Below are 12,810 nucleotides of genomic sequence, written 5' to 3' on the forward strand. Positions count from 1 at the left end.
AAGAGCGTTACCTATATACATAACCCGTAATCCGTACGAAACTCGGGGAGCTGATCCTGGTTGCGATGGTTATTTGTGGAAAGTCTAGGGTGTGTGCTCTTGTAGCAGCAAAGTCCCTACTTTGTTGCTTTGTTGTAACATGGTTTATGGAATGATGTGGGGCCGTAGTGGTCAGCGACAACCTGTAAAGTGTGCTGAGGCTTGTGGATCAACGTCTAGGCGTTGTGGCTGTGCGTAGCGCACTATAAATAACTGCGCTTTATTTTTAAAATACATGTTGATGAAAATACACTACAAAAGTTCACAACCGGCAGATGACACCAGTATGAAGCAATGACACATCTTAACATTTTGAAATAAAAATCTATAGTGACTTAGCCTTGGATATTCGATTCATTAACTCAGCCTTCTCACAAATGTACCAATGAGAAATAGTTTGGTAGCATTTTTGTGTCTTCCCCTTTGGTTGTTGTTCCAGATGGGCATGAATAAGCCCTTAGGATTCAGACAATCTGTAACTTTATCAGTGGGAGAGGTAATCTCCATGCAACTACTGCAGCATTTAATGTAGTCAATACATGCCTGTCTCCCGCATTGCATTCAATATTGCTATAACGCTGCCAGATTATACCGGAAAAACAATGCTAAGATTGGCATTGATTTTATTAACGTAGTCTCACCTTAAGATAAAATGACCCCATTCAGGTTACACCGCACAGTAACCCCCCATTTTACAATAATAAATTAGGCTAAACTCATAGCTGAGACACTAAAGAACAAATAGGAAAAGAAATATTTGATTACATGGTATATTTGGTAAACCGCCGGATTTAGTGCCGACTGGTTAGATTCTAGACTTATCAAGATTTGAGCCAGAAAATATCGATTTGTGCAAATAACTGCCAGGAAATCAGACAAAAGGTCAAAACTCAACCGTATTTGTGGGGATTTTGTCACAAAATATGTTACATTTATTATTTTCTATAGTTGGAATGGATGTGTGCTCAGCAATCATGTAGATATTTAGTGTTAGTGTAAATATGAATCCTTTCTATCTGCGTCCTATTCTGGCTTGTCTTGTTCAAACTGTTAGATATTTGAAGGAGGTGATGTCATCTCATTCTGCCATGCTGTTAGTATCTTATTTCATCTGTTAACTCGGTATGATGATAAAATGTCTTGTCTATATCCAACAGTATATGTCCTTAATATCATGTCAGATGTTAGACATCTCCTACAAAATGACCAAAGCACGTTCTTATGACTTTTGTCGAACGCAACGAATTACTGTGTTACTTAAATTAAACCTTTAATGCACAAATGGAAGCATTAAATTATCCAAATGCTATTGCATTATAATATAGCCCTAATACAAAATCCTTGACAATGATAGGGTTCACGAAATGTCGTATCTATGATAGAATAGTAATAGTATCACATCATAACTATTGTAGCATGTTATGTGAAAAGTGTTACAAGTCAGGATAATTGCAATGGAAGAATCATTCTTAATTTACGAATACTTAATTTCATATAGACTGAAGTTAAGGTGTTTTCTCCGCCACTGGTATTACAGGTGAGAGCAGGTACAATCACATTTTCTTCATTATTATGTAAGTGATACGAGTCACATAAAGCGTTTTCAAGTGAAATAGATCGCACCTCTCAATTCACGAACAGTGCAGATTTTCCGTTCGTGGCGTGTTTTAAGAGTGCTTAATTAGTTAGGGAAGATCATCTTACCATATGACTGTCTTCTAGGACATGTACACATATGTAAAGAACAAAAAGGGGATATTTGAAGTTGTTGGACGAGATCCGTAGAAGAAATAAATGAAGCTACATTTCGCTTTTAAAAGACCACTTATCGTTATGTTACCTGGAATGTAATTTACAGAAACAATTGTTCTATTATTTTCATTAATTGTTTTGCTACCATATATTCCTGCAAAAAGTTCAGTTCAGTTCAGTTCAGTTCAATTCAATTCAGTTTAGTTCCGTTCAGTTCAGTTCAGTTCAGTTCAGTTTTATTTCATCGCAACACACATTGGTGCAAGTAAAGAATAATGTAATACAAAGTAGGCAAAAACAACTTGCAAAACATTATAATTAATATACTAAAATGAGATAATAATAATATTACATTTACATTACAAAGTTTAAATATTTGTGGTATTTGAGATGCGGATGCCACAGAGATGCAGAGCGCAAAATTATATTACCATACAGCAAAATATTTATAGTTGTATGTTTTATTATTATATAAGAAGATACATTATCTTTGACCAGCAATCGTTTTATTGTTAAATAAAATGTTAGGGGTGTATTTATTTGAATTTAAATTGTACATTTTCAATAAACATGTCTAATTGGAAAATTTGGCTTACAACGTGTCCTTCGGATAATTATTAGACAAATCGTTGGACGGTTATATATCTCTATTCTATAATAAAATTGCACATCCCCTCACACGATCTCCGCAACGAAATGTCCAACAACAAACTTGCACAAACAAACAAACAGAAACAAACTTCTACTTGACTTTTGATCAAATCCATTTATTGCCTGACAAGCTGTGTTGTCAGCAATGCTGCTGCAAGGTTTGATGACAGTCTATGTAGCCATCTAAGATAAAAGCAATCCCAAAAGTAAAACAGAAGAAGCAGCAGAAATAATAGAAAACAAAACCAAAATATGGAGAATGAAGGTGATTATTAATACTTCTCTTATTAGATAAAGAATTATTCACGGGGACATCAATTAATCAAATTAATCACTTGCCTAACTGCATGCTAGGGTACGTTAATCTGATATGATACAAATTCCTCTTGCCTCGATGAAATCAAATTTTTACCTCAGTAGTCAAGAGTCCCCAAGCGCAACCGAATGCATAATGCAGATATTGACACAACTAGTAAATTAACTGGATTTAGGCGGCGACACTGGGGGACATGTTATATACACTAAACCACGTTGGTTTTACTATTATTATTACTCTAAACTTTACAATATACAAACTGAGAAGGCTTGCCCAAACAATATTGCTGATATTTTCATAAAGCTCACCGAAGCAAGGTCTCATCACAACCTTGCATGTAAAAATGTCACAGAAACAGAACACCAGCCCCCTGGAGTAAACGGTTTACGTAGAGGTATATAAAGTTGTGCCTCGTGGCATAAAAGGGACATGTTTTGCATATCTAGGACTTGTTTTACCCCAGTCCATTTCTGACATTACAAAAACATCTAAGGTAAATAGGACAAATGAATGGAGGCTGAGAGGCTTATTTACTTTTCCACGTCAATGATGGAAGCTACCATCATCCTACAACCTTGTAAACACTGGGGTATTAGGGTTAGCATTATTAGTGTTAAAGGGCTGGGATTGTATAACATAGTTGTTGGCGGATGTTGGTTTAACGGGAACAGCCCCAAAGGGTTAAAGTTAGGGTTGATGACATTTAAGATTAGGATTAGAGTTAGGGATAAGGTTAGGGTTAGGGTTAGTATTAGGATTGGGATTAGTGTTTGTGATAGAGTTAGTTAAGGGTTAAGATCAGAGCTATGATTAGAGTCGGGGTTATGCTTAGGGTTAGCTTTAGAGTTAGGATCAGGACTTAGGTTTAGGTTAAAGTATACGGTTGGGTTAGGGTAAGATTTAGGGTTTATAAATAACTAAGTTATTGGGTTTGTGGACTATCGACCTCTAACCGGTTTAACCTGTATACAAAATTACAAATTGCTATAATTATTTGGTAAAAATGTCCATGGTTGTTTTTTGTATTCTTTATCAAAACCTGATGACGCTACCATCATTTCTAAATCAATTTGTGTGTATATTAAAAAGACTGTAAACACCATTTCACTTTATTCTTACACATGTTTTTAAACATTTGTGAACAATTACAAACACATTGAGGGCTTAAACCTCTAATTAAAATGGGTTGGCTGCTGCTCACGATTATTTGATGTATATATAATTGGCTTCATTATTAACTATAAATGCAAACTATAGATGGCGCTATTTATCCTAAATCATATTTCTTTATTTGCAAGGGATAGGTGATTAATACTGCCATTAAAGCACCTGGAATAGGTGAAACAAGCAACAAGGAAATTTTATAAACATATTTTATCAAACAATAAAAGGAATTATTTGTATTAAAAGCTTGAAAGAGTAATTTCCAGTAACTAAATAGTGCCACCAATTTGGTCATTAATATATACATTTAATATCCGAAATAGCTTTAAAAATGCTATAAAAGTGAATAGTTTTGTAAAAGAGTGGAAATTAAAGTTGAGAATGACTCAAAAGCATCTTTATAAATTAGCATGATATCAATTTTAGCTGTTTAAGCCTATATTTTGGTTGTAAATGATGTTTTGTTTGAAAAACTAATAAATGATCACATCAAACAACCGTGACGTAGTAACAATAATTATTCTACATTTAACAATATTTTTTCAACAGATGCCTTAATATTTGTTTACCGCTTAGATGTAAACATCATTGCGAAATAAACACTCTGGCATACCAATCATCAACAATTATTACAAGTTGGGGTGTGTTCGGGATGTTTGTGTATATACGAATACGGCGTCTGGCAAAATGTGGGTACATTTTATCAAACGATTTCTCTGAAACACCCAGCGTTATCAATTATGTCCACACATCAGTAAAAGAAAAAGAACTGTGAAGTTTATTATCTATAGAGACGCCGACATTAGAAAGTCGGCATTATTAGCGTTGCTTTCAAATCTCATAGCTCTGTTACACCGCTTTAGTCAGCAACAATGATTATCTGATATATACGATATTGGGTTAACAGATCACATTGGTATTCCTTGAGAAAAAACAGTAACCTTAATGTGGTACTACACCCCTTGATAAACTTGTGACTATTTTCGTATTTTTCTCAAAAAATAATAACACACTGCTAACAAAAGCTATGTATATTATAAGGGCAAGTGACTCAATACAAGCGGTACGTTATTTATGATGAGAAAAGAGGTACCTCTAGAATGCACCTCATTTCTTAACATATATAATGAACTACTTGTCCTGAGTCACTTAAATTTCAGTGAAGTAATTGGATTCTTTGCCTCTATAATATACATAAATTTTGTTACCAGTGTGTAGTTATTTTTTTAGAAAAATGCAAAATTAGTCAAAAAATGTATCAGGGGGGTGTAGTACCACCTTAAAGATTGAAAGTGTAAGATTTTAATGAATAGCTTTCATAAACTATGGTGTTAAAAATAATCCAATCAAATGGGTTTCTCAACAATTTTATTGCATTCTGAATGACTTATTACCCAAAGAAGTGGAAATCTAATTGCTGGGTGTTAAGCTTAAAGGGCAAATTATTTAATTGGAACCCATTTTTAGTGCCATGAGGGTATGACGTACATCATGATGGTATTCACAGACAGGAAATTACCAAGACTAGAATTTCCAAGGCCGATTGGGTTAGTTCATATTCACAACTTATGTCAACTATCAACGACCATCTTAGAACAACGACAACATAACCCGACTAGGATTTCTTAGCGCGACAACTGAGTGCTATAGTCATATGAACATGTTTATGCTTGTTTGTATATCCTTGGGAGAACGTATTTATTGTATTGGATAAACCTATATTGATAAGATCTCAACAAGAACAACATGAATATTATTAGTATGCAACTACACAACAACAACACCATTACCAACAACAGCAACAAAAATAGCAACCACCGGGAACACCCACAACACTGCCACAAGGAGTACACTATTTCAACTAACTTAACCAATCATAACAAAACTGCTTTTTGCCACTGAACAGTGAACAAATTCACTATCTGCAATACAACTATTATTCGCCGCAGAAGTGATGATGTAACAGGATTAACTACCATAGCTATAGATGAATACAATTTTTGAATACATCGCCCTGCACTGCAAGCAGGTTGCACTCATCACCTTTGTAAATCTGCAATCATGGATTGAATACAATACCGCCCCTTTCAACGATACAAATCTTACAGGTGCGAGTGATCAGCATGATATGAGTATTGTATAGAATTACGACCCAGGTCTTTATCCCTGTTCTTTGACGTCTATGGTTCAATGTATAGGTACCGCGTGTACGTTGTAGTGCAGGGCGATATATTCAAAATTGCATTCACCTATTGATATGGTACTTAATCCTGTTACGTCGAATTAATGTTATTGGTTATTTTATACAAACTAATTGGAGGAAAGCCAGCCTTAATTAACATGATTAAAATGCACTGTACGTGTAAATAGATTACAAAGAAATAGATGCATTCTGCCATACCCCTTTGAGATTTAAATATTCAAAACATTAACAAACTGACACAAATTCCAGGCAGCATAAAATTAAATCAAAATTAATTCGCTAGACAAAACGAATGTCAACTTTTTTATTATATTACTTTCAATACAGTTCATTTGATGAATTTCACGGGAAGTGCCCGAATAACATAATTATATGCATAAAAAAAAATTAACTAAATCTTAGTCAGCAATTTTACACACTTCAGGACATCATGGCTAACGACTACATTAGCTATCTTATGATGAAACATGCCGTTTCAACTTTTTCTTATTCTAAATTAAATCAAATGTGTTTTAATATGCTGCTAGTAGATTCACACTTTTTGAATTTCTTGCTTATAAAGTAGACCTAATGGTTTATGTTTATATATTTTGACGTCGTTAAAAGCTTCTCAATATTCGTGAACCTTATCGTAAAGAAAGGTAGAAACAACATGTTAGGGAATTTAAGAAATCAGTAGAGTTGCGAAAAGCTCTTAGTGACTTTTTGAAACTCTTTATGGTTTACTGATTTTACTCGCTATTATTGTCATCTTTTTGGCAATTTAATCAATTTATTAGTCCTTTTCGCCTTAAAGGTAAAAACCCCACACATTTAATTCAATGAGAACATACATCTTTGCAGGAATTGGAATACGCCCCTATAAACAAACAATAAATGTTAACTCTAAAAGCGTAGGTATCACCATGAAGTAACGCAGCTAAATGTATAAGATATCATATATCTCATGGAATGACTGTAAACCTGGTTCGGATCACACATCTCTTACAACCAAGTGCAGGGTCAACACGTTAAATGGTTGTTTTAATTCACGGAGATGCTCAACGCCTTTTGAGTAAATGCAGACGGTTTCTTGTTAAGGTGTAAGATGATGTTGTTGATGCATCGATGTATATATTTCGTCGTATTTCTGCCGTATTGGTAGAAACCAATACGACAGTACCGTGATGCATTCTGTGTTCTAGTAATGATAAGAAGGTTTCCCGGGGAAGGGTTATTACTCGTATTTTCATCTCTCCTTTAACCTGTCTAACTGAGGCATTTTTTGCAACATATGTAATCAGAGGATGTTTAAAGGCATTCCCATAACCCAATGGGGTTCCTGACCTTGGTATGTCTGGCTTTTGTACACATGTGAACAAGTTTGCATTGGGATTGTGTGCAAATATCTTGTGTTTTTATCCTTTTATTTAACATTCAAAATATTGAGACTTAGGAATACAATTAATGCAGTGGGACAATATGAATGTTTCCTTTAAGAAAGTCAAATATAAGTTATAAGTCTTAACTATTAGCTTGTTGGTTGCATTTTTAAAATTACCATTTTATGTGTGTGGCAATGGGGACGTTGCCTTTGAGATTGTAGGAGTTGTAGGAATGCCTTTAAGCCTCCTCTGATATGTAATATATAATATATAACGAAGTGAGGGGGTTAGTTACAACCCTTTTTACATGTTTGCTATAACCAATACCATGTATGCTTCTTTCTTTAAATTTATACCAAAACAACTCCAGAATGACGTCACAATGACGCTGATTTATTTTAAAAATCGCTGATTTCAAGTCTGTCAAAATTTCAACCCAAAATCATGGATACCTCGAGTGGTTTGCAATACTTATTACTAAAACTGATTGGAAACCACTATCATAACATATGTAAGAAGCTTCATGTACAAATTTATAAAATGTCTTACAAAACAGGACGAAATAATGTACTTGGGCCTCATTGACCTTCCCCATACCCGGCCCTATACTCTCGAGTTGGACGGCCTATTTACTCCACCCCTGCGTAAGGAGGTAGGATCAACGTTTTTACGTTAAACTGAGCACAAAGGATGGTCGACTACAACCACATTTAGCGGTTTGGTGATTGTTTGAGCGTTGACAGGAAACCATCTCATCTACTCCCCCTTCGTTCTAAATGGGTTTAATGAATTAATGTGAGCTTGCATTCCATTTTATTAATGAGTGAATTTGCTTCAGCCGTATATAATGTGATTATAATCATTATATATGTTTTATAACGAGTAAAAATGCAAAATGTGGCCTTTATGCCACGACCTCATTTTTGATCAAATTTACATTGAATTCAGTTTTGATCAAATTTCAATTGAATTAAAGGTACTAGTTTATTTTGCTATGTACTCCTCGTTTACAATTTTTGAAGGTCTGTAATGGTAAATTATAACACTAAATATAGCTATCCTTATAATATGAATCGTATAAAATATGAATTAACGAACCCCTTGAGGACTAAATATTTTCAAAAATGTTCTAACAATAAATAGCAGTTGGACATATCGCATACTAGTAGCTTTTTTATGCCTATTACGGTCTTTAATGTTTACTGAGGAATATGAATGTAGGTAGCAGCACCCAACTGGCCGAGTCAGTAAGACTCTTTAGTTGGGAGTTACGCTGTGTCATTGTACAGTCTCAGATCTGTTCCTTGCCCTCGGTAATCCGATAGTATATAGCACATCTGCTAAGATTTACACTAATGTAATTTCTTCATGATATACGCGTAAGATGCAGTGAATCTTATTTGCATAAGTTACTTTTCAAGACTTCACTGACGAAATGTACCTTCTGATAAAATATAAACTGTTTCTTCCTGTGTGATTGACGTATAAGTAGGATTTTATTTGGTTGTGAATCGTCAGAGGAAGACATTCTCTCATGCTCATCCGTAAATCTGATAGATACTTACTATTTGTGATACTGCCAATTATATTTCATCGAAAAAGTCATTGACCACTTACTGATACGAGAGATATTACTCTCTGATTTACATACAATATAATGGAGAAAGCTATTGGGATTATCTCTAAGCATTCTTCTGCAAATGTAAATATTTGATTTTCTATAGCTCAGTGTGTTCCTATCCAATTTTGGACGAAGCTAAAACAACTTTAAATTTCAACAAAATCTAACGTAGTTTAGAATTTTAATAGTCCTACGTATGTATACTGCGCCATAAAGTATCCTTACACTTGGAAAAATAATCACAATTTCAAAACTGAACAATATTGGTGTACATTTGTTTTTAGATGCACTATATAAGCCGGCACATTATGACACCTCATTGAATCCAATGTGATTTCAAGAAGCAAAGTTACAAGCATTTGATTAGACGAAGGTCCAGTTTTACAAACTAGCCTATTCAAAACTCCACGGACTAGTTTGTGAATGGCTAATTTATGCGTGCCTTTAATTAAAAGAAAAGGAACAAAAGAAAACTGAAACAAAAGAACTGACAAATAAAATGAGAGTTATGAAAAGTACAGAGAGGTAAAAACTGAAATAAAAACTGCTTTAAATAAAACTTAATTGAAGAAACTGTGTTGTGTCTTTGTTGCGCTTGTTGGAATCTTTTTGCGCCTTGTATAGGCCAGTTTGTCACTTTTAAAACTGGACCTTCGTCTATTCAATTGCTTGTAACTTTACTTCTTGAGGATTCAATGTGGTATCATAATGTGCAGGATTAGCTTTTACCCCAACATGGTTCAGTGTTGAAGTTGTGATTATTTTTCCAAGTGTAAGGATACTTTTTTTGGCGCAGTATACATCATTTAGTAAGGTTCTTTATCCCTTCACACAACCAAATAAGTAGATATGAAGCAATTCACGTAAACGGATGTGTCGAAATAGGTATCTATTGGTACATGGATAACATTGTGATATTCACTAGCGGAAAATCTCATTATACTTAGATATCTAACTATTCATGATTGAAATTTTAAATTTTATTTCCAATATTGTCGGACAAAAAAGTATAATAACCATGTTTTAAAATGAAAATATCAAATTACTTAGACTTTGCTTTTGTATCTAAGAAACTTGAAATACTTCTCATATTCTTGCAGTTACTTTATTTTGCGTCAATAAAAATAAAGTCTATAAAGCACATCTCTAATAATCCAGCTGATCTTGATTGTGGGTTTCAAATTACTTCAGCTATTTATTGAAATATCCGCAAGTTCTTTTTAAGTACCATACACCGTTAACATGAACGTTGAGAGAAATATCCTGCATTAAGCTTATCAAAGCCTTACTTGACGTTAACGCGAAGGCGTATATCCTTCACATATGTGTATATATTACCCGTATAATAAATCTATCATACCATAACATACCATTGCATATTGATTGCATTAGGACAGCTATCTGGCAGACAACATAAACAGATAAACAAAATGAAATAATAAAATAAATAACTACTCTCGTTAATAAAATATAGAATGATATGGTACATAACAGTCAAAGTAATATTCACAGCTGTTCTAATATCATTACAACAAGATATTTAAAAAAACATTTTAACAACTATCGTCGCAAACGTTATTCATATATAATAATTAATAAATATTGAAAGATTTGTCAACTTGTAGCGACATTTTATTGATCATCACTTAGCGTCTTAAAAAACATCGTTCTCCGCTGATATTTCATCAATTCAAATTCAAAGTCACGTAATAGTATGTATCTTTCTATTAATCCTTATTCCAGATCCCGCAAGTCAGTTACGCTTCCACGAGCCCAGATTTAAGCGACAAGACACGCTACGATTATTTCTTACGAGTGGTACCACCCGATTCTTATCAAGCTCAAGCGATAATGGATATCGTTATGGAGTTAGGATGGAAATGGGTCGCAACCGTTGCATCAGCTGGTAATTACGGAGAAAAAGGAATATCAGCTTTTAAAAATCTCACAAGAACGAAAGGTGAGGATCAAAATGAGCTATTCCAGTTGAAATTCACACAACCCCTGTGGAATATTTCGGAAATATCTTTCACAGAGGGAGTGTGTTTTGCAAATGTAATTGGCCAGAGTTAATCATTTTGAAACCCATACTCCCCCTGTATTATGGCTTTACCTATACCTTCCACAACGGTCTATTGCCATTTGGTCTAATACCATTTCGTCTAATTTCCGTTTAGTCTATATTCAGTTGGTCTATTACCAGAAAGGCTAATTGCCACTTAGTCTAATAATCATATAGTCTAATGTCCATTTAGTCTAATATTGTTTGGTCTAATAACCGGTACGTCTACTAACCATATAGTCTAATAACCATTTGGTCTAATATTTCTTTAATAACCATTTGGTCTAATCCCCATTTGGTCTAATAACCGTTAGGTCTAATACTCGTATGGTCTAATAACCAGTTAGTCTAATACCATTTCATCTATTTATTAATATGCTAAATGCTTGTAAGACTAAATGGTTTGTAGACCAAATGAGAATTAGACCAAATGGCTATTAGACCTATTGGTTATAGACCAAATGGGTATTAGACCAAATGGTTGTTAGACTAAATGGTTTTAGACTAATTGGTTATTAGACTAAATGGTTATCGGACCAAATGGTTATCGGACCAAATGGTTACAGGACCAAATGATTATTGGACGTAGTGGATATAGACTTAATGGGTTTAGACGAAATGGATATAGACAAAATGGATATTAGACCAAATGGTATTAGACCAAATGGCAAATCCCCTCCACAACTGGTGTGAGTATATCAAATGGAAGATACCCAATTGTCTAGTGTATTCAAAGCTCATACTCCCTCTGTTGAAGGCTTTAGCTAAATCTTCCACAGGGGTAGTGTGGATTTTAAATAGAAGAGCCCAATGCTCTTATACAATAACTATTACTTCAAGAAAGTAGTAATATTGTCATCATTATATTGATCTTATTATCATTGTCTTACCACCACCACCACAACTACAACTACAACACCATCATGACCAAAACCACCGCCATCATTGTCTTACCACCACCACAACTACCACTGCCAACACCATCATGACCAAAACCACCGCAATCATTGTCTTACCACCACCACCACCACCACAACTACCACTACCTACACAATCATTACCAAAACCATCACCACCAACAATAATAATAACAGTAGCAGTAACAGACAAACACCAATATTCTCAATACCAACTACCATCACCTTTAATATCGTCACCACCAGCAAAAACCAAAAAAGAACAGCATAACCATACGCAACAAACCAGAAAACTATATAAGAAACAAAAACAGATGTGTTATTTTGAAAGCAATAACCCTGATGCTGATTCCAAATATGGTCATGACAATTTACAATTCCGAAACTTTTGAATTTTCAAAAGAACTTGTCGTCAGCAGTCGACACCCGCGTGGAGAGACGTAATTCGTCATCTAATTATCATTGTCACCAACTATCACTAACACCATCATGACCAACACCACCACCAACAACAACAATAATAACAAGAACAGTAGAAGTAGCAAAACAACAATAATATCAATACCAACACCAACTATCTGTATTATCGTCACTAACAGCCAAAACCAAAAAAAGAACACCATAACTATACCCAGCAAAAAAGCACACACACACACACCCCCACCCACCCACAAAAACACGCAACATAACAGAAAACTATATAAGAAACAAAAACAGGTGT

The 12,810-nt window shown here is 34.4% G+C and overlaps 1 protein-coding gene across 1 annotated transcript in view; it reads left to right on the top strand.

The window, feature by feature from the left end:
• LOC140159274 (metabotropic glutamate receptor 8-like) overlaps positions 1-12,810 on the top strand; it is a 182,525-nt gene that overhangs the window by 58,087 nt on the left and 111,628 nt on the right. Inside the window, exon 2 of the mRNA XM_072182687.1 lies at positions 10,854-11,070. Coding sequence (XP_072038788.1) covers positions 10,854-11,070 — 217 coding nt within the window. The remainder of the gene's footprint in view (positions 1-10,853; positions 11,071-12,810) is intronic.

This window comes from Amphiura filiformis, chromosome 8 (genome assembly GCF_039555335.1).
Source record: "Amphiura filiformis chromosome 8, Afil_fr2py, whole genome shotgun sequence".
Lineage (NCBI taxonomy): Eukaryota > Metazoa > Echinodermata > Ophiuroidea > Amphilepidida > Amphiuridae > Amphiura > Amphiura filiformis.